Source organism: Manihot esculenta, chromosome 5, assembly GCF_001659605.2.
Source record: "Manihot esculenta cultivar AM560-2 chromosome 5, M.esculenta_v8, whole genome shotgun sequence".
NCBI classification, from domain to species: Eukaryota; Viridiplantae; Streptophyta; class Magnoliopsida; order Malpighiales; family Euphorbiaceae; genus Manihot; species Manihot esculenta.
The window spans coordinates 31,371,059-31,395,268 of NC_035165.2; the positions used below are offsets into that span (position 1 = coordinate 31,371,059).

Genomic DNA, 24,210 nt, shown 5'->3' on the forward strand with positions numbered 1-24,210 from the left:
TTAAGAGAAAGTTCATTCATTAAGCCAAATATAATAGTTTTTATTCATGATAAAGTTCATTCATTACAACAAGTAGCACAAAAGGCCATTACAAACAACAAAGAAAGCATCCTACTAAAACAATATGATAGCTCAACTATCACCCTAAGACCCTCCAAGTATAGCTTCTAGCTCATCAAAATCATCCTCATCTTCATCCCCATTATCAGCCCTAGGAAAAAAAGATTGACCAGGTATAAGGTTGCACACCTAGTCGAAGTCTTGGCCAAGATGACATTTCTTCAATTCCTTCGCCACAGTCTCTTGGAAGGTGATATACGCATCAACAGAATGGTCAGCAGCACCATCCAGCTATTGTTGAAGATCCTCTACTTTCTTCCTCAACTCTTCAATCTTGTTATAGTCCTCTTCCTATTTCTTCTTCAAAATGGCATTGTCAGACCCAAGAGAACTATAAGTCCTCAACAAACTTGATCCTTGACTTGCAATTTTTTAGCTCAGTATTGAGCATGGTGTTGACCATCTGCAGCTCGCCATACTCACAACAATATATCTAGTATCATTCCCTCATAGCATGTATAGTAGAAATAGACTCTGGGCTTAAGGACATAGAGCAGAGAAAGAGGTCGTCATCCACCTCACGGTCTAGACTTTCTCTGTCAGCTTCATAATACACTATCTTCCTAATAGCACCAGCCAAACGGTGATTATATTCAACTGTGACTTGATTACGAATGAAGGCATCAAATGAGGATGAGGAAGGCTGCTCTCCAAAGGTCACAATCAGAGTGGGATCAAGCTCTTGAGTGTGTGGGAGCACGACTTTCCTCTACAGGCTTCTTCCTTTTCGCTGCCACCCTTTTGGCCATCTCAGTAACCAAGTCGTCACCCATGTCTGCATCCAATAAAATGAAGCATGGACAAGTCAATAGAAATTGAAAATAATAATAAGTTCCAACTTATTACCTTCATCATTAGAGTTAGAATCCCCAATCACTGTCATCTCAAACCAAAGAACTTCCCTCCATACTAATATATTAATCTCAAACTTATTCGATTGAGATATTCTGATGAGCTCTTGAAAAGATCTTGTCTCAGCTTCGATCATCTGAAGCAAGCGTTGGAATTTTTGAACTTGAATAAACTAGTTTTGAGGAAGAGATCCCAAACCTAACCCACCTACATGTTCAAGCATGAAAAACTGACTCTTCCAATGCTTCACAGAAGAAGGAAGGCCAACAAATAATCCATAATTAGACTTCATCGTTAGGTAGTAGAAATTGTCATTTGGCCTGTGAAGCAAACCATACATGGAAAGGAAAGAAAGACTCTTACCAAAGGCTCAATGTTAGTTCCCGATAAAGAGAGCGAAAAGCAGCCAATGTTCTCAAGCTATTATGGTGAAGTTGAGCCACACTACAATGAGTCATAACCAACACCTTTTATGCATGCCCACCCAATACAAGTTGACAAAAGATTGTACTTTAAACAAATGGTCGTAGCCATAGATCGCTTTATAATTGTGAAAAAAGTAGAAGGCGGATTGGGATATCAGCATTATAAGGGTTTAATCTTCAACGTTAGAGCTTCTTACCTCCGGGTGAACTTCCATTTCATTACCATCCTCAGAGTCTGAACTATTTAAATCAACCATCTCCGCCTCCTCCTGAGTGAGTAGAGGCATAAGATTCTAGGAAGGATTAACCATTAAAACTAAAACAAAGCCATAACTTTACCTTCAAACAAAACTCATGAAACTAATAAAAATCCGGCAAACCTCTAGTCAAACATTGATAGAAAAGCAAAGATGAAGAGAAAAACTTTGAGAGAAAACTTGAAAAATGAGTGATCGCCAAAATAAAAGAGACAATATTTTTATAAGGAAAATCAAAGGTTGACATGGGAAACGAAAAAGAAATGAACTAAAAAATTCGTAAAAAGGGGAGGGGACTAATGATACTCCCTCCTAAATAAAACCTGAAAGGAAAACGGTTCAATGCCCATGGGTTTGATATAAAAAAGCCCAAGTCACATAAAAGGACCCCACTCATAAATGAATCCCAAAGGATTTGGTCAACAAAACCAATTCTTTGAGTTAAGTCAAATCAATTTTGACATTTCAAATATTTGAATAATTTTGATATGTTACTAAGTAATGTTATTAACTTTCAAATTAATTAATTAGTTAATTATATTTACTCCCAACATATTTAAAATTTAATATGTTACATACATAAATAATTGCATAAGAAAATAAAATAAAAAATCAAATTAAGGAGGATTTTATTTCATATAAATTTATATTGGGATAAAATTATAATTTGAAAGAATTACGATTTTAGTCTAATTAATTAAGTATGAACTTAATTAAAATTTTTTAAAATTTATATGACCTATTTATTGAAGTTCTGAACCATAATTATAATTTATTTATTTATTTAGTTAAATAAATAAATAATATTATACTGAAATCCTAGGATTTTAACATAAAAGGTATCTTATGAGAACTTATGGTCTTCAAGACCTTTTAAAAGCCTCCAAAATTTATAAAAAAGGTAGATAGTTAGCACTAAGAACCTCCTCCGCCTTCTCAAACTCTTAGAAGAGTTCTAAGAGTTTTTTTATTATCATTCTGTGCGGATATCGTCAGAGACTAAATATTTAGACGATTTGTAGTTTGCGATAACCCAACCGAAATGAATGATCTCATGTTAAAAAAATAAAAAAAATTTATTTTCTCTTTAATATTATTATTTTTTTTCGTTTAAACGTGATCGTATGGATAAAATTTTTTATTTCTTTTACTGATTGAAAGCTAATAATCTCCGCTACTTGACCATTAAAGCGTACCGTTCTACATCTAGAGCTCCAATGGTAGAATGCTAGAGATATCCGAAATGAAAAGTGAGTGTTGAGGGACCAAAACTAGGTTAAAAAGATTATAAGGGTAAAGAGACGTTTTTAGAATTATAATAAATTCTCTCTTCTTTAACTAACTTTTCTAACATTTGACTAATATGATCTTTTGACAGAAGGATGAAATAGTTCTATTTTAATGTACCGAGGAATATTTTAACGTTCTTTAAGAATTATAAGGACTATTTAATAAATTTTCCTAAAATCTAGGGACCTTATACTAAATTTCCCTATTCCTTTTCCTTGATTCCGCCTCTGGCCTTGGTTTCTCTTTGAGACAATCTCAGTTCATTCTCTCGGTTATCAATTCTTCGGCGTCAGCTTCCTTCTCATCTATTGTCGGCGTCGCCACTCGATTCTCACTCTCGGTTTTCCTTCTCTGCCCTTAGTCTTCGAGCATTGCTACCGTCTCCTCTGTCGAATCTCACCAAATCGAAAAGAGAAGGTGACAATCTTCTCCCTCTCGCCGTCCTCGGGTCCTCACTCGACTGTGGCTCTCTGTCACCCGCTCACATTTCCTCATTCCACGGCAGAGAAATTAAAGGTTTGCTTACCCCCAAAGGTAATTATTTTACTAATAACGCAGTTTCTTTGTAACTTCAAGTTTTGATTAACTTTTGCATTCTTCATTGGTAATATGAGATTCTGTTGATTATTGCACTAGGTGTGTGGGTTTGTTTTCCATTTACTTGGCTTTTGTTTCTTCAAAATTTTGGATGTGCATCAATTTAATTTTGCTGAATATAAGGCTCCTTTTTCTAGTGAAGTTTATGTTTGGCAGCTAAGAAAATGTGTGAAAATAACTCTCATTGAAGCCCATGTTTATAAGGCTACAGTGGGTTAAATTATTTGATCTTTGTGGTCTGAAGTGGTGATATGCCCAACGTTCAATCTTTTACTTTCACTGATTTCTTTATCTTTTGTTTTCTCTCTTTCAACTTACAGGAGAATTACTTCTTCCTACATGTATTTAATTGATCTTATTATTCTCTTTCAAACAATTCTTAAGAATAACATTCTTCAGCAGACTATAAATGTAGATTTGTTAACTTCTCTTTCTTTTTTCAGAAAGTTGCCCATTATATACGCCCAAATTTGGTCCAAAACTGATTAACCGAACTGAAACACTTTCTGTTCAGTTTGGTTCGCTACTTAATGTAATTTTGGTTTAGTTCGCATTTAATTTATTCTTTTCCGTTAATCAGTTATTTCAGTTCTATTTGAAACCAAACTGACTGAATGTGATGGTTTTATCTGCATCTGGTATTAGGTTTTTCATATTGTAGGCCTTGGAATCATAGAATTCAACTTTGGAGAAGATGAAATCAGCGGTGGGGATGGTGGTGTCTAGTAAGATGCAGATTCAATATTTCAATTGTCTGATGAACAATCAACAATTTTTCTTTTTTTCTTTGCATTTGTAATGCCTAATCTAGTACTAAGGTGTGCTACAAATAAATGTTTGAGAAAAAGAAGTGGGCTGAATATGAAAATTGAGCTCAAGCTTTTTAATTTTGAGCTCGATCTCGAGGTTTGCTGTCAAGCTTGCAATTGAGCTCTTTTAAACAGAGTCTAGTTGAGCTTGCGCTAGAGCTATGAATCATGTTAACAAATTTAAATTGGACCGAGCTCAAATTAAGCTTGTTATTGTAATAAACGAGCTCAAAACAAGCCGAGTCAAAGTTCAATAAATCTTTAACGAACCAAGATCAAGCTTATTTATAGAGCTTGAGCTTCTAAATTTTTTTAATAAACTAGCCTCACCTTCACAGAGCTTGGTTCAGGTCTCTTCGGTTACACCGTTATCTCTCCTCTCATTTCTCCTCTTCTTTGGTCTCTCTACATTCTGTGCCTCGCAACCTGAGTGCGATAGTGGCTCTCCTTATCATTTGCGCAGGCCTGTCAAGTCGCATGCTTCACTTGCCTCTTGCTGTTTCTCTCCTTGACTCCTCTTCTACAGGTTCTCCATTGAATTAACCTCTATAGTCGCTTGGTTTTTAGTCTCAAGGTGTTTCCTTCTTTTACATTTATTTTTTTACTGCCTTAGAAACCCTAGCCTTTTACCTTCGACTTTGAGGTTTTATTTTCCATTAGGTATGTTTTTCTTTTGCTTGATATTTACTTTTCTTTTCTTTTTTTTTTTTTTTGCTTTGTCTGAACATTTCCTCAGCAAATGATTGGAGTAGATTTATTTCTTTGGGTGGAAGTTTGTGATAGATTTACTTCTTTTGGTGGAAATTTGTGATTTTACTTTGGAATTAGAATGGGGATTGAGTTATAAACTGAATCTTTAATCTTTTTTATCAGAGTTTTTGCTTTTGAATAATACTATTTGACTAATTGTTTGTATGGGATAATCATGTCCTTGGCTTTATGAGCATCATCCATTTTCACACTCTGGCCATTCTGATCTAGAAATGTATTTATAATCATAAAAGGCTTTTTCCCCTCCACTGATGGAATAGGGGATTGGGAACTTTTGGTATCAAGTTTACTGACAGGGCAAGGCCCCATTTGTGAATTTTTTATTATTTAATTGCAAAACTGTAAGGGGCTTATGCATAAACCAGTCCTTAATATAGTATGTATATCTTTCTCAGATAATAATGCCTCTCTTGACAATGCATGTAAGGTAGGATGTTCATTATGAATTTCATTATGTTGCTTTTCAATGGTTTGTCATTTTTAGGGTGTGGTTGTATGATTCTATATATTGTCTTACTTACATGATACCTAGCCCCTTTTTTTTATTTTTTACTTGCACACTATGTCAGATATGTATTAGTATAGTTGAACTAGCTAACATTAATCAATATTAGAAAACTGGAAAAAAAAAAAGAAAAATTGTTGATTGTTCATCGGACAATTGAAAATTTGAATTTAATGAGTAGCTTTTTTGGAATTAAATTGGGCAATATGGTTGCCTACTTGTTTTATTGGTAAAACAATTTAGGACTTGTTCAAATAATTTATGGGCTCTCCCTTTAATCTCATGGAGGCTAAAGGATAAATGAAAATATTTTTGGTACATCTTTTCCATCTTGAGAGTATAATATGGTCTAAATAAAAAATAATGTCTTATCATGTATTAACTGATGAGGAAAAAAATCTAAAAGCATAGCTGATTGAAAATGTAGTTGATGGGGGTACCTGTCAACTTTTTCCTCTTTTTTAAAGAGTATACCAAACAGATAAAATTAGTCGTTTTGAAAGCTTATTAGTTATCATCTATATCAAAAAAGTAGACTAAACATCCTCTTATTAGGTGTGTAGATTCCTTAGAATCTTGGTTTTGCATATGTTTTTTTCATAAGACATTTTGCTTGATCAAATACATAACTTATTCAGCCAAATTTATTTGTCATTTTCTTGTGAAATGGAATTTAATATGCTTTAAGCACCCAAACTTATGGAATTTAGCTCTTGGTCTATGGAAATGGGATACAAAATACTCTACGATGGGGATGTGGCATTATCTAAAGGAACATACTCTATGCTAGGGAAATGATAAACTAAATAATATATTTTAATTTACAAAGATATGATTATTTGGAAATTAATTGTATTAAGAACTTTAATAATCCATTGTTAGACTTCGAAGCAGTGAAGCTGCATTATTTTTTTCAGTGAGAAAGTGAAAAGGAAATTGGCACTACTAAACACTACTAAAAATTAAATCGCTGATGTAGATTTTGTGCTAGAAAATAGAAATTTCAGGCTTTTAAGAAAGAAATTGTTATTTAATTAGGCACTTGTTCTAAAATTTTCTGTTCTCTTGGAAAGACTTCTAAATTCATAGAAGTCTTTCTATCACAAAATGTGCCCTAAAATGTAAATCAGTAGTGTATCATGAAATAACAAATTGGTAGTCAACAAAAAAAAAATTGCTTTTACTTCTATCTAATAATCTTTCCATATCATTTCTCTCTTAAAGGAGTTGGCAATGGCTGGAGTGATTAAGAAGTTCTTCCTTGCTTCAATGTTTATGTGGATGTTTCCTATTCTGATCCTTTATGCTTTTAACCACGACTTGATCCCAGGTAAGATTGTCTAATTCTATTATTTGGTATTTTGTTTTTCATGATAATTTATTTATGAAATGAATGTGCTTAATGCCAATGACAAAATCAATTGAGCTTGTTATGTAAGCTACATTAAGTTGAGAACTGTATTAGGTTTGTAATTATTTATTTATCCTCCAACTTCAAATTTTCAGACTCCACAAAAGTGGGATTTGTACTGCCACACCCACAGGTATTTTGTAGAGTAGAAATGTTTTGTTTATAATATGCCTTTAGTGCAACTATTCCAGTATCTTAGCTTGGTGATTTTCAATTTCTCTTTGTGAATCTTGCTCTTAGGTCCTTCCCTCTTGCCAGGTAGGGAAAGAACGTTAAACCCTAAACCCTAACTCCTAAACTCTAAAGCCCTCCAGAATAATCTATTTTGCCTCTTGATGCTCCAACCTTGATTTTCTTTCAAGAACAAACCTTCAGCTTCCTCGGCCCATGGTTATCACAAACCAAAATTCTTGTATTTGTATCATTACCTCCATCAGTAACTTCAGCCTTGTCCTCAAGGCTATAGTTAGAAAACTTGAATGAATTCATCAAAATCAACCTAGCTGGACCCAAGGTTTGATAATTTTGTTTTGGACGGACCAAACACTGAGAACATATTGCTGAACTTGTTTCATCATTCCTTTCCAAAATAAAGATGCCTCAAGTCTCCTGTAGGTGTGAAAAGCTCCCAAATGATCACCAGCAGGTGTGGGATGAAATTTATGCAAGAGTTGAGGAATGAAAGATGACTGGAAAGGAAGGACCAGCTCCCATTGTAAAATAACCTGTTATGTGTGACCTGATTATGGGAATGAGCTAAAAGATCATGCAATCATCATCCACTATCTTCTTCAATGCCAAATCAAATTGATGGACATCCCAATCAATCCAGTGGGGTGTAGAAAGAGCCTGAAGTTCAATGTTATCAGTACATCTAGATAGTGCATCTGCATCTTTATTGGAGTATCTAAGTCAATACTCTATTTTGAAATTGTATCCCAATAATTTAGCAACCCAATTCTATTGATCTGGAGTAAGCATTGTGTTATAGATCAGATTATGAATCCAATCCCAAGGCCATTCCGCTAAGGGCCTATTACAGGAAACGATTTAGAAGTAAAAAGACAAGGGTTGAGGAATCTGTTGAGAAAGGACACTTGGCGAATAATAGAAATTAGTTATATTGTTACTAGGAAGCTTGGATGCACAGGACAGGGCGACAGCTGGTATTTGGTGTGTATAAATAAGTATAGTGAGAGGGAGGCACGCTGTGTGTTTTCTTCTGTCTGCTTAGGCTGGGCTAACTTTGTTAGACGGGAGATATTGCTGGAATTGAGTTCTTTGTTGATAGAAAGCTCAATACAAATATTTTCCCTAATTCCTTCTCTTGCAACAATTGATTGAGTTCCTAACTCTATCAATTGGTCCAATCCGTTGGAGCTTTTCTTCTCATGCCCAAAACTAGAATGGAGGAACGTGCGGATCAAATAGAGAAGAGCTTACATGGTATGGAAGCCTTATTTGCCACCCTCAAACTCGATAAAGATCAATGCCTATCCACTTTTAAAGTAGAACAAGATTAGAGATTTGATAGGCTGAAATCACTCATCACTTCCTTGTCTCGCAGGAAAGCAATAACAGAGGATGTTGCTACTTCTCACACTTCCCCAACCTTCGGTAACACCTCTATTCCTCTACAGCATGGCCAGGTATTCATTACTGATGATTCTTTGCTCACTGTTAAAAAGATTGAACTATCGAATTTTGACGACAATGACCCCGTGGGGTGGATTGCTTTGGCTGAACAATATTTCACCTTTCATCAAACTTTTGAAAATCTGAAAGTCCAGCTAGCTTTTATTTGTATGGAAGGGGCTGCTTTACATTTGATGTTGGTTATGCCAACAACATGCCGCCCTTTTATGGAATCAATTTGTTCAGAAACTCTTACTTCGCTATGAAGGAGATCGTCATATCAATCCGTATGAATGATTGGCGACTGTACGGTAGCACAACTCCATTGATGAATATATCGATGAATTTGTTGCTCTTACAACCCAGATTGATGGTTTGATTGATCAGCAATATGTGGGATTTTTCTTAAGCGGACTCAAGGATGAAATTCGAGTTAGAATCTGTTGTCATGAAACCCTCGATATTTTCAGAAAGATGACTCTTGCTCAAGATATTGAGACAAAACTTCAATTTTCTCAGCCTTTTCCTAGTCATGCCAAGTCAATAGGAGATGGTGTCCATCGGTGGAATTCTCCTTTTGCAACTGGGCTGAGACAAGAATTAGTAATTCATTTTATAAGTCCAGCCCAATTAGCTCTATTTCACCAGCCTAAGTCCTTATTGACTTCTAAACATTCAATCTCCCCTACCTCGACTCTTTTTGATAAACCGACTTTTCTACCAAAATCCCTACCATCGCCTTCCTCACCTCACTCTTCTCGGCCTTCTCCTTGTTTCAGGGTACAAGGCGCTATTCTCACTAGGAGTTCATTGATTTAACGGCAAAAGGCCTATGTTATAAATGTAAACAACATTTTCATCCCATGCATGAGTGCCCCAACAAAACTTTGTGAGCCTTCATTGTTGGTGATGATGAACCTCTTCCACCAGATTTAGACTCTGATTCTCCACCTTCGAATGTTTCTTTTGTGGTCCATATAATCGATGAAGCTCATTTCTTTGCCATGGAGCTTTTCTTCTATGAGAGGTATTTCTTCTTCCAACTCTATAAAATTACATGGTCGGATATCCGGCCATCTAATCTCAATTATGATTGACAGCAGTTCAAGTCATAATTTCATTTCGGGCATTTTGGTTGAAAAATTGATTCTACTCATTGAAGCAGCTCCTCTTTTTCGAGTTCGATTAGGAGATGGGCACAAGGTAGAATCCTCTGGAGTATGTCTGTGGATTTGGCAAACATGCATATTTTAGCTTATTGTTTCATTTTTCCTTTAAGAGGAGTTGATTTGGTTGTCGGGATTGCATGGTTACAGACTTTGGGGGAACTAAAGGTTAATTGGCTCACTATGGTGATGACAAGCATATCTGCATCTCAATTACATAAATTGGCGGATATTGAATATTCTGTTCTTTTGTGGCAAAGGCCAGATATGGAGAAATTTTGCTTGTTCGACACTGAGATTACTGAATTCCAACATATATAAATTGAATCGCTACTACTCAAATTTACTCCACTTTTCTGTGAGTCCTTGTCTCTTCTGCCAGCGAGGCCTATTGACTATATCATTCCTGACTATATCATTTCTTTGTCTGTGGGTACCACTACTGTTAATGTCAAGTTTTATCTATATGGGCATTTTCAAAAGGATGAAATTGGAAGGGTGGTTACTGTGATGTTGGCTGTAGGAATTACTCGCCCAAGCTCCAGTCTGTTTTCCAGCCCAGTCCTGCTGGTACGAAAGAAAGATAACAGTTGGTGTTTTTGTGTGAATTATCGTGCTTTGAACAAGGTCATAGTTCCGGATAGATACACCATACCCGTCATTATAGAACTTTTAGATGAATTGAATGGAGCACATTATTTTTCAAAGCTGGATCTCAAATCCGACTACCATCAAATTAGTGTTTCAGAGCTAGATATCTGAAGATAGCTTTCCGCACTCATTCAGAATATTGAGTCTGCGATCATGCCCTTTGGCCTGACAAATGCTCCAACAACATCCCAGGCTACAATGAATAATTTGTTTTGACCTTATTTTTGACGATTTGTGCTTATTTTCTTTGACGACATTCTTATTTACAGTAAAATATGGTCAAAGCATTTATTCCTGTTGAATTATTTGATATGATTTGATTTGACAGATTCTAGGCATAAATTAGGATCCTTAATTATTTTTGTAATTATTCTTTAATTATTTGCTTTCTGTTTAATTGTCATTTTTTGTGTGTAAATAGTCATGTAAATCACTTGTAAAGATCAAAAGTGAAATACAAGAATACTCTAAAATTTTCTAAAATTCTTAATGGTATCAGAGCTTTTTTCTGATTTTAGAGTTTAAATTCAATTTCTCCTCTTTAAGGTTTCAAAACTCTAGATCTATCTTTTTGGTATTACTTTATCTAAAGACCTTTCCACATCTCACTGCCGGCATCAGGAGGATCGCCGGATTATTGCCGGTCAAACCGCTCGCTTCGACGCCGAAAAGGCACGTGCATGAGGCTCATGCGCCCTCTCCTCTCAACGCGTGAGACACCATTCGATGCTGCTTTGTCGCTTTGATCACTCCGACACTGATTCCAATCCTCTTTCTGGCCTTTCTGTGCCGCTACCTGATCTTTGGTGATTTGGTTGGGCTCTTTTTCGTGTACAACCTTGGATACTTTCTATTCTTTCACGGTTTATTACCATGGCAAAAGGTAAAAAGGTCTTGATTTCCAACTCTGATAATCCTTCCTTACAAATTAGTCCCGTAAAACTTGATAGAACCAATTATCTTGCTTGGTCAAGGTCTTGTTTGTTATTTATCAAGGCTAGAGGATTGCAGAGTTATGTCAATGGTAATAAGAAGCAACCGGATAAGAGTGGTCTGGATTTTCCTCAATGGGACTCAGATAATTGTCTTGTTATGACATGATTACTTAACTCTATGCAACCTCATATCTCTAAATCCTATTTGTTAATTTACTATTGCAAAGATATGGAAAGTGACACAAATAGCTATTCCCGTCAGTTACATCTTATTACACTTCATTTTTCTCCTTGTTAGTCATATGAGTGAGATCCATACTCTTCTCTGTTATGATTCTATTGTAACTCTGACCTCAAGGCTAAGGATCTTTTGTAATTAAGGAGTACAAGCAATATCAAACAGAAAATTGGTCCAAGATTTATTATTACATTATTAATATTGTTATTTTTTAAAGACATCTTTTTCTGGGCTTCATTGTTGAATGCTAAACAGAAAAGACTAGAAAGATATCTTCCTGAAAGTAAATGCATGTTCTCAGGGACAATCATTTGTTGAATTATAATGAATAATGCAAGCTACTTTGATGTGCATGCTTACTCGGCCATTTCACTTTTGGAGAGAAATTCATCATAGGCATACTGTATAGTGATTTCAGTTGGGGAAATTTATTATCTGCTGCATTTCTGAAGCAGGTCCTTCCTGTGAACATGTAATTCAGAAAGGTTTCTAGATGTGGATTATTCCTTCTGTCCTTTGGCAAACAGTTCTTTACTGTGCGAATGCATTATGTGCTTTACTTCATTTTGGTCCAATTCTCTTCTAAGAAATGAGAAAGAAGCCGAGTAACATGAAATCTGTTTGTTCTTTTAGTTTGTTGTAATCAAATTACTTGAATAAGTGTTATCCATTTGAAACAGGTGTAACCCATTTATCTCCCCATTCCTTGACGTTGCTGAGTGGATTTCTTGCTGTTATATCAGTCAATATAGTGATTGCATTCTACATTTATATGGCAATGAAGGAACCTTCAGATAAACATGAACCAGATGCTAAATTTGTTGCAGAGGCAAAAGCTAGTGTTAATCAGCTTACAGGTAAAGTGGAGGATCCTTCGCAATCTCTAAAGAAAGACGAGTAGGCTGGAAAAAATTTTAAGCACCAGGGATATGCAGTCGAATTGAAGTTCAGGCTGAGCTTGCTTCTGATCACTTGAGGGTTGAACAATCAAAATGTAGTTCACTCCCGTCATTCTGTGCAAATTTTGATGTGCGTGAAAGAAATTTCAGAGGATGTGACTTCAAGATTCTGTGTACATTATTCTCATTTCTCAGTTACTGAAAGATTCCAGCATTTCATGGTGAATTAATAGTAATTATGAGTTCTCCGTGTGCGTGTGTTAAACTTAGGCATAATGGTAAAGTTAGAATCTCTTTTTGGCAGTTCTGCACCAATTTTTTCTTCTTAATTGTAGCAATTATTCCAGTTTGGTAATATGGTGTATATATATATATATATATATATATATATACCTTTTGCAATTTTATTGGTTCCATAGCTTTTTATACTATGTGTGTGAGGTTTGACGAGAAAGATAAAGTAGGTAATAATGGAGAAAAGGAAGTAAGGAGCTAATCCAAGAATTAGTTGGAAGGCCTGTATTCTGTTGTCGTGTGATAGGCCTGATAATTTCGGAGTGAATCTTTTAGTGCTTGTCGTCACAGGCTGATGATGATAATACCTTGTTGAAAGAGCAAGGATCTTGCAATGTTGTTGATAATACGCTGGTGTTTTTTCTCAACTAAACCATTTTGTTGAGGTGTTTCTACACGATTGATTTGGCGGATAGTACGTTTTGAAGAGTAATAAGCATCCATGGAACTTATGATTTGAACTTTGGATTGAAACTGATTTTTGATAAAAACATTGAAGACTGCAAAATATTTCAAGTTTCAGATTTGGCTTTTATTAAGAACCAAATATATCTGGAGAAATCATCCATAACAGTAAGCTCTCCATCCACAACAGTAAGGAAATATTTATGCCCTTGAATAGAAAAAAAATGTGGATCTCAAATATCAACGTGAATGAGTTGAAATACAGAAGCACGAAATTTACTATTGGGAAATAGCAACTTTCTTTGCTTGGCTAGATAACAAATATCAAAAACCTGCTTATTGGAGTACATGAAACAAAAGGATAAACTTTATTAATAGCTTGTGGTCTATACTGAGAAGGAAGACCAAGCTTATGGTGCCGCAAATCAACAAGTGAAGAAGAAACAACAAAAGCATAAGCAACTGGAGGAGGCGATGGAGATGTTAAAAATTACAAGTGCTCTTTTATTTCCGCTAAACCATCATCTTGCAAGTATTTTTGTTTTTGAATGAAATAAAAGGTAGACTTGAAAAACAAGGTACAATGAAGAGAGGAGATGAGTTTACTCACGTGTATCAAAGTTGAAAAAGAAAATTGGAATGTATAAGACATCCAGTACAACAAATTCTGTAGTAAATTGAATGATACCAGAAAATTTGCCATAACTTGATTACCATTAGACAGTCCCATTGAAATAGGGTTGAAATAGGGCTGAAATAGGATTGGTGACGGCCTGAGCATAAGATTCTTTGGTGGAAAATTGATTAGCATGATGAGAGGTAGCTGTCAAGAATTGATCTTGAATCATATTAAGTAGCTTCTAGTACTAATTTGTTGTCAAATTTACTAGCTTAGAACCATTATCATTTGTAGTCACCGTCTCAGAATGTAAACTAAAATCAAGTTGGTCCTTTATCACAACATTAGCAAAATTTGAATTTAAGTTCTTGAATTCAAAGCCTAGTGGAAAGCCCTTTTATTTTTATAGCAAGTCTCTACAACAATGTCTTTATCTATCAAAATAAGTGTTTTTTCTTTTTTTTTTGGTTTCCGATGGATCGACCCTTTTCTTCATAAGACTTGTAATTATTGCTACCAAAAGCAACATTCTCACTCCTTACAGTTTTATTTAGAAAAACTTTGGAATTAACACTACTACCGATCAAAATTTATCTTTCTTATTGAATAATAAGATAAAAGACTTTATTAATTGGAGGCAAAGGATCTATTAACATTATTTGTGATTTGACGGTTGAAAACTATTCGTTGAAGCCTTCTAAAAATCTAATCACATGATTTCCTTTTATGTAAGTTTTAACAATATCCAAGGTACCATATTCACAAGGAACAATACATAACAAAAAGTATCAACGATGAATCTCAGTTTGTTTTCGTAAGCCAATACCATTTTTATTGCTTTGGCCCATGGATGATTGTTAAATCTACTAAGAACTTATGAAACTAATACTAAAGCAGGATTTTCATCAATTTGTAGGTAATATGGATTAGAAAGATTTTATAAAGGCCAATTCACCATAAAAGACCTAATATTTGCATTTAAATGTAATTTTACTTAATTTTTAAAATTAAAATTAAAAATAAGCAATTTTATTTTTAAATATCCAATTTACACCTTTAATAGTAATAGATTTTATTTTATAGTAATAATTATGAATATTTTATAATATACATATTATGTAATCTAAAATTTAAGTATATACAAAATAATTAAAAATAATATATATATATATTATAAAATCTTTATAATTATTAATATAAAATAAAATGTTGTATATCATTTAAGTATCGATAATATTTTTCATATGTAAAATTAGTTTATATATAAAAAATAATAAAATATTATATTTGAGATTTTATCTGAAATCTAATATTTTAATTTTTAAAAATTAACTAAAATTATACTCAAATAAAAATATTAGGTCAATTCATCCAAAATTTAAATATTTAAATTAAAATATAAAATAATTAAAATGTTAGACTTTTACTATCATTTAGCCTTCTAAATAGTCATTTTGAGAAGTTATAGCCATCCAGAGCTGAAGATTTTCTCAAGAAAGTAAAGGAAAAATAATAGAAAAGTAACCATCTCAAGATTGTTCTGATACCAAGTTACGAGGCTAAGAAGGTTAGGAAAATGAGCTGTATATTATTTCTTCTCCAAAGCTTTGCATATGTACAAGAGAGTGTACATGCGAATTAGGAAAGTAAGAACATAACAACCAGCGATTCAAGAAGATTAAAGATTTTGTTTTTGAATTGAAAAACAAAAAAGGCTTTGGTTCATCTAGCAGCTATGGGCAGTGGATAATGATGGAGCTCTTACTCATGGATTGATAGGTAATTAATTGACAGAAGCTAAAGATTATGGAGATAATTATAATTTACTTACATCAAATGTTGAATGAAGTGATCAAGTTTCTTCTCTTTGTCTGACATTGGAGTAGGAGCTGCTGAATGTGATTTGAATCCACCATTGCCTCCGTCTTCCTTTTCCTGGAAAAATACAATAGCCAAATACAACAAGAAAAGCAATTATAAAGGAGAAAATGACATCACTGTCTAAAAAAAAGTAAATTGAATTCTTGCATATTTCCAAAATTTTGAATTCAAGAAATTTTGCATACTTGAATTTCAAGAAAATGACATCAACACCATCCTGGCCTGCTTAGCAACTCAATCAACACAAAATTTCTCAGACCAGGGAATAAGAGAAACAGATTGGGAAGGACAACTAGCTCACAATGACCTAAACTAGTAAGATTGCACGAAGCTACGAGAAGCGTCTGCCTCCTGCGAAAGGGCTGTAACAAGTTGGAGCGAATCCGTCTCCACAGAAGCATGAAGGAAATTTCTGCTGATGGCAAACTGAAGAGCTGAGACTAGAGCTTGTCCCTCAGCTGCCAAAGGGAAAAGTGACCAATGGGAGAAGAAGAAACCATCCAGCAGAGCACCCAAGGAATTCCTCATGACTACTTCAATTCCACTTCTCGAAGAGCTATACTCGAAGGAAGCATCAATGTTAATTTTCACTCCACCTCTATCAGGGGGTACCCTCACTGAAGAAATAGACGACATTGATACGCTGAGAATGCAGAAGCTGAAATTGATGTATCCTCTTAGTCGTTTGCCCGCGTGCCAAAAATAAAATTTTTTATATTATTATTATATAATATTATTTTATAAAATAATATTTCTTACCTTATAAATTCAATTCGACTATTAAAAAAAACATTTCGTTTAAAATTTTAAACTGAAAACAGTAATCAAATATAAATCTATGAATTATATATTAAACTCAATTACAATAAAGAAAATTAAAAATTTTAATATTAATTATTATATATTATTAATATCTAATAATAAATTTTATTTAAAAAATTATATTTTTTAAAAAATAAAATTTATTGAGATAAGAAGAATTATATGTTTTAGCATAATATCCTTTCTATATAATATGAGTGGTAAAATTTAATATATTAATCATGATAAGCGAACATTATTTTATAATAGTATCAATATCTTCACAACGATTATAATATAAATATATTTTATTATTGATAAAAAATATAATGGTCTCTCCTAAAACATATAGATGTTCATCATTTAATTTTAATTTAGCCAATAGAATTGAATTAGTTGTCAAAGTTGTTCAACATGCATTTCATATTAAATATTAAAAAATAATAAAAAAAAAAGTTAGTCATTTAAAAATAAGAAAGAAAGAATTAGATAAAAAAATATATAGAATAGAGACTGTACTTACAGAATTTATATAAAAAAAGCATTTTTAATTATGTTATATTTTTATTACAGTTAATACTTTTTTATAATAATTTTAATCAATTGTATATATTTACATACATATAATTATTCACATTGTATGGAGCATTTGCAATTAAATTATACTAATTATAATTTTATAAAATTATCAAATAAATAAACAACAATACTATAAAATAGTAAAAAAATTTTATATGATTCTTTTTTATAGAATTTTTGCTGGTAAAAATATTTTTTTTTATTGTTTAAATATTTTTTATATGTTGTTTACTCAATTTTTATAAATATAATTTTAACTTTCTATTTAATATTAAAATAAAAAAATAATAAAGCTTTTAAATAATAAAAATATAATAAATTTTTTATTATAATATTAATAATATAATATATTAAAAAGTAGTAAGATATCAAAACGTTAATAATAAATATAATAAAGACTTATGAGTTTAATAGTAACATTTTTAAATCTCTTATCAATCTCTATATATATATAAATTTATTAATAATAGAAATATAATTAAAAAATATATAATAATTTTAAATATATTATTTTTTATTGATTATTTTAAAAATATAATTAGTTTTTAATTTTAGATTTTTTAATTATAACTTAATATATTATATTAAAAATATTAGAAAAAAATAAAAAAATCACATATAATAAAAATTTAAAAATTATATTAAAATTATAATAATAAAGATAATAAATAGCATTGAATATATTAATTTATAATATTATTAAATATAAAAATATAATTTAAAAATAAAAATAAAATATATTAAATGTACCACTCAATATAAATATTTAAATTTTAAATGTGGTACAATTCGTATAATTTTAGATGTGCTACAATTCATATGCTACTTGCAAATCTCTTCCTAACCTATTTTAAATCCAGCTATATATATATATAATATAGATTTATTGATTTCAGTTGAAGATTTGAAGATTTTAATTTTACATTTGTCTGTGATAATTCTATAATAATTTGTTGAAATCTCGTGAACAGATTGTCCTTTGCTGCTAGCATTTTGTTAAAACAACAAATTTGAACCGTAAATCCGGTTGAGTTTAATCAACATTTTTCAAGAAATCAAATTTTCATAGGCACAGTAAACTCGAAATCGATCTAATACGAAGAATACAACTGTCTACAGTACACAATTGACCAAGAAATACAAAGACTGTCTACATCCATTCAAGTGCAACCTAACAATCTAACACAAATACTCGATGAACTGACAAATTTAAACAAACAAATTTGAAAAAAGAAAAAAAAGAAAAAAAAGAAAAGAAAAGTTACAAGAGATGGTATTTTAAGACTCCATTGTCACCATTGAAACAGAATCAGGTTCAAAACCGTGCACCCTCAAGCGATAAATGCAAGTATGGGAGGAGCTCCCATGGTTGGATAAAAAGTCCAGCCTCACAGTGTCAACAATGCCAGAGGCTGCTGAGTCCAGCACACCAAACGTCTGAGCATTGCTCTTTTCAAGGTCATACGTGAATTCAGTTAAAAGAAACATCTTCTCACTATCAATTGCATGATCAACATCATCCCCCTGCAGCCATCCAGACACCCGACAGTCTTTTGGAGCACTTGACCGGTCATAAGCAACACTCTGTCAACGAAACCATAATAATATTATTGGAGCACATTTTAATTAATGATAGAAACAATAACAACAATCATTATTATTATTGGAAAACAAATTGGAAAAAAGGAAAAACTTTAAATGTTCACAAGTGTAAAGTGAGAACTGCAACATAATCCTTTGTATTATCTCTACATGACATAAATGCAAGACTTAACATGCCGTATGAAAAATTAGATGCAAAATACAGAGGAAAAGACATGATGATATCAAGCTATCCCTTTCAACCAGAAAATATTTCAATCAAGTAGGATCTTCATATTAGGAAAGAACCCTAACGCAAATTTCTGAGAGAAAAGAAATAGAAAATAGAGAAGAGAAGATTGAGAGAAAGAACTGGTTTTTTACTGATCAGAAAACAGGATACCAAGTTACCAACACAAGATTTCTTTCCCTCTTTCATATTCAACTACACTACAATAACTGCCACTGATAACATAGCTCAAAAGTAACAACTAAACAGTTTTCCCTCCCAACTCTACAATAAAATAACAAGGTTTCACTCCAAATCCTTTTAACTTCCTATCTCTCTCTTAAACTCTCAAGTCAACTACTCCTCCCCAGATAAACCTATGAAAATCATAACAAATAAACATAAATCAGTCATGTGACACAACTCGCTCATTGTTGACTATGCTGTTCTATTGTCTATACTTTAAATTTTCACAAAATGACTGCAGTAGAAGTTAAAGCATAGTCAACTACCTATGACTTTCTTTGACGAATTATCAACCACATGCCTACTTTACATTTAATTGTTATGAGTAGTCTGTCAATAGATTTTCTATAAAAATTTCTAAGCGTCTCACCTTATCAACCTAGTCCCACATCCCAAGATACTACCACAACCATTGCCATTGCACCATTGTTCATTACCATATCCACTGCTTTGCCGAGAGACAACCATCACTCCAGTTTATCAAAATAGTATAAATTTCATTATGATTAAAGAGCTTCTTACCATCAAAATTACAAGCACAACACCAATTCAAAACTCAGCCTGCTAACTCTGAACGACCTACATGGCCATCTCCATGCTGTCACTACCAGCTCTATGTTATGAAGACCTCATTAGTGAAGGTCTTCATCTCTCCTAAATCCTCCCGTTTTTGTTCTTTTTTAATTCTAAATATACCAAGAAAATGCTAAATACATGACCATGAATGCTAAAAGATCATTTCCCATGAATGACTTGACCCTTCATTTGCCACTTCGGGATACATGAAGGGACATTCAATCACATAAAATATAGTCGGTCACAACTTTTATTATGATCCAATAAGACATGATTTTGATAATTTCATTGGAGAGAGAGTAGACAATATAAACTCATATCATCACCGAAATATATTAATCATAGAGGAACGAGGTAAAACAAGAAGAAAGGATACGAATTAGAAGTAAGAGCTTATCTGACATATTTTAAAAAATTTGAAGGTTTTATTTAACTACTTTTAGAATGTGAATGCCTTATATGTCTCCCGAGCGCATATTTTATATATTTTTAAAATTTAAATATCTTATTTGATCTATTTACTAGTTTAATAGTTGAATGTTGTTTGGTCCTAAAAAGAGTTTAAAGGTTTACATGATCATTCGCCTAAAGTTTAAGGGCAAATATAGACCTTTTGCCTTCAAAAAATAAAAGCAAATAAAATTCAATTATGAAATTATACCAAACTTGAGTTATGTGGAATTCAATTAAATTCTGCATTTTAATTTATGCCACATCAAACAATGAAATTCATTTCAAATAAATTTCATCTAAAATTATTCACATAATTTCATGGAATCGATTTGAACCAAACACTATGTTAGAGATTTTGAATTGTTATTTTGGGAGAAAATTTCATATTGCAGCCATTAAATTGAATTGATTACCAATTAAAGCTGTACAGTATTCAACTTTGCTAATTATAATTGGGAAATTTTATAATATAAGAAATTATCACAAACCAAATGTATAATTTTGTATTTTTTTGTTTTATTTTATTTTATTTACATAACATATCCAATCACCTGTATCTAAATTTTGATATATACCCTCATGTTTTCAATTTAGGAAGTTTAAAAGTGTAACACATCACGCATGGATATATATCCATTTCCGATATCCATATTCCACATCCAAGTCTGAGTAACATAGTATTTCAATGAATAAAACAAATAACAAAGTTATAGCAATTGTTTTCTAACTCTCTTAGGGGTTGTAAATTAGATTCTAACTGTCAATATGAACCTAACTAGATCTTCAGCGGGAAGCCTGCAGAAGCCTAAGAAAGAAACCTAAAATCTTTTTTCTTTTGCAAGAAAATTTAAGAATTCAAAATTCAAAATTTTTGTTTCCAATCATAGTCCTAGCTCTCCTGCATCAACTTTTCTTAGAAGACAAAAATAGGCAATTTTAAAGTGACATTCTATTATATTTCTACATATTGTTTGAATTAAACGAGCATTTGAAGCCAAAAGACATTTTGCTTAAGCTTTCCCATTTGCTTAACAAACCCCCTAAGTCTTCAGAGCCAAACTACAAACAAAAGATAGTCTCTCTAAAATCATTTAAACACCTCCAAAGAATATACTTTTCTAGTTTAATCTCTGAAATCTTAATATGCTGCCAAAAATTAATTTCCTGTATCTTGCCTCCTGCCTATCCTACAGTGCCAAAGATTAGTTTAGCTACTCCTCAACATAATCTTTTTCCATTTTATTTTTGCATACTTTGCATTTTCCATCCTAGCTATAAACCTATAACAGCAAACAGTTACAAAGCCCCTTTCAGGTGGCCAAGCAGTTCATGAAAATTAACAACAAAAGCATTTTAATGTGATTTCACTATATGAGATAGAAGAGTACAACCTACTGATGACCCAGGAAAAAAATCAACTATTTTATCAGACTAGAAAAGAATTATTATAGTACTCTATGCAGTACTTATAAAAGTTTATTGACCAGAACATTTGATTAAAAGTTTGCCAACACACAAAAAAGGCACAGAAATATTTACCAAACTACATGATTATAGAAGACGATTAAGTAAACTCAACCCAGTGGTATGTACTTAAAGCTTTCCATGTTGTATACACAGAATGGGAGACGTATGACACTTCTTAAGCTACACAGGGCAACACAGTTTAAAGTCCCCCCTCAAACTCTATCCATTCAACAATATTATCCAGACAATTTAGTTTGAAACAACATTCCAACTCAACATCAAACCTGGCATCTGTATTTCCCTATATCACTCTATATTAGGTGAAATATTCTAAATCAGTGATTTTAAATACTTTTTTAGAAACTGCACTAACATATTGAAAATTTCCACAGCAACAAGTGGGAAAAGATCTAATCATGATTCATGAACATAACCTTAATTTCAGCATCCATACACCTGGATACTGTTTGTTGTATCAAATCATCAAAACGAGAGAAAATTCAGCTTCTAACTGTTGCAAATTTGGAACTAAAGTAGGACTTCTCCATATAAATTTCCAGTCATTGAACTCTGTTTTACCTATTCAAAGATGACAAAGTTATCCTATTTCTATTGTCTGCTAATACAAAATCATAAAACTCCAGAATAACAATACAATATTTCAGATAACAGTAAATACAAAAGTATTTCTATTCCCCGATTATCAGTGAATAATATTCTGTCAGCAGATATTCAAGTTATCCTAAAGAATGAACACAGGAATTGTAAAATACAAAAGCAGCACTAACAAAACTTACAAACGTCATGGGCTACTTGAATATACAATTTCTCTTAGATGCATGTGTAATGCATTGTAATTTAACTCTCAATTTAAAAGAAAGATTGCCAAATTTATCACAAAGTAGTATTCAAGAAAAGGATCTGTCTGTAGCAGCTGAGAAGCATCATATCATACCATCAGAAGTAATAAAAAACGATAGGATTATACACATTGAAAAAACCTACAGCAACTTAACTGCAATGTCTAAACAATCTAAACACTACTAGTAATTGCTACTGCCAACACTGTAAAACAACAGAGAGCAAAATATGTAGGGATTCATAAAAAAAAATTTTAAAAATCACCTTAGCAACATGTTCCAGAGTAACAGCCTCAGGAAGGATAGCTGTTCGAAGCCTAATTTGAACAAACCCTCTACTTCCTTTGAGTGGAAAGCACTGCCCAGGCTCTCCAAAGCTCGGTTTCAACATCTTAACCGCATCAGGATGAATACCACTTCGGCTACTCATCAAGAACCAGTTGCTACCCTTCCCAACAATATACGGGTCTGAGTGTTTCACTACCATAGCGCCACCAGATGCCAGCGCATAGTCCACCCTTCCCAGCCCATCTGCCGCATGCTTCTCAATTTCCCTCCCCACTATCTCCCTCGCATATGCTCTAATATCATCCAAACTGAGATTACTTTCACCAAGCACACTGCCTTGTCCCTTCTTCAACTCCTCATAGAACTTTTTGAAGTCCTCCTTGGACAACCAGTCCACAGCTTTTAACTCACCTAATGACTTGTCCAGTGCGTCATGTCTGGCTACTAATTGCTTTAACTCACTCTCCCAAAATATACCTTTGGCGTCAATCTTCTTGTCCATTTCCCTTCTTAGCCCTTCAGCCTCATTTTCCATCTTCGCATCGACAACCTCCACTTGAACCTGAATCATTTTCACAGTTGTCTTCAGAAACGATTCAACCTCCGCAATTCGGGCCTCAAATTCCGATAATCCCAACTGTGTCCCCGACAGAGAAGAATCCCCTGATTTCAAAGCCAACCTCCTAACCATCTGCACCAACCCTACTAAAACGAGCAGCAGCACAAAATTCTTGGTGAAAATACGTAACACCGTTTGCCACCGCGGCTTCTCGGGCTTGCCGACCACTTTACGTGTCCTACGAGGTGAAACGGTGGAATGTGCCAAGGCGTTGTTCTTCTTAACTTGGGCCAAATCTTTCGAGGATCTTTCCAGAACCGCCTCACCCCGAATGGAATGATGGCTTACATCCTTGCTGTGAGAGGCCGCAAGTTTATCATTGCCTATAACATTGTTCATAGCAAGATCTCCACCATTAATTTGTGCTTCAGTGGGTAAAAAATCAATATTGTTGGTCTTCTTCTCACCAATGACGACTGGTCTCCGCCGAGCCGCAGGGTTCGCAGTGATCGACACCGTCGAAGCAGACATGGCTTTTGCGATCAAATCAATTGGGATTTAAGGTGTAAAGAAAAAAGAAACCTAATTTAAAAAGAAAATGACAGGGAAATCAAGAAACCCTTGTAGTAAAGAGGGCGAGGAACAATGGAAGGAGATGAGAGGAGAGATCTGAATAGATAACTTTGTGATAGTTGCAAGACAAGCAGAGACCGGAATACCGATGCGACGTTTGGAGCGCTTTGTTCTTTTGAACCAGGAGAAGGAAAAGAGCCTGAAGTCACCGTTATTCCGTTCGGGAGAATTATTATTA

The 24,210-nt window shown here is 33.3% G+C and overlaps 2 protein-coding genes across 2 annotated transcripts; one reads left to right on the forward strand and one right to left on the reverse strand.

Moving 5' to 3' along the window:
- The first annotated feature begins 3,163 nt into the window (after positions 1-3,163).
- On the forward strand, positions 3,164-12,864 carry LOC110615846. Its single transcript, XM_021758011.2, has 3 exons — positions 3,164-3,478; positions 6,851-6,956; positions 12,343-12,864. Exons 2-3 carry the CDS (start codon positions 6,860-6,862, stop codon positions 12,561-12,563), a joined length of 318 nt encoding a protein of 105 aa, XP_021613703.1. The 5' UTR covers positions 3,164-3,478; positions 6,851-6,859; the 3' UTR covers positions 12,564-12,864.
- Positions 12,865-18,208: 5,344 nt separating this feature from the next.
- LOC110615786 (SUN domain-containing protein 1) lies at positions 18,209-24,210 on the reverse strand. The gene is made up of 2 exons (XM_021757884.2): positions 22,818-24,210; positions 18,209-18,724 (listed from the first exon to the last, which is right to left on the reverse strand). The coding sequence occupies exons 1-2, from the start codon at positions 23,928-23,930 to the stop codon at positions 18,419-18,421; spliced, it is 1,419 nt and encodes a 472-aa protein (XP_021613576.1). The 5' UTR covers positions 23,931-24,210; the 3' UTR covers positions 18,209-18,418.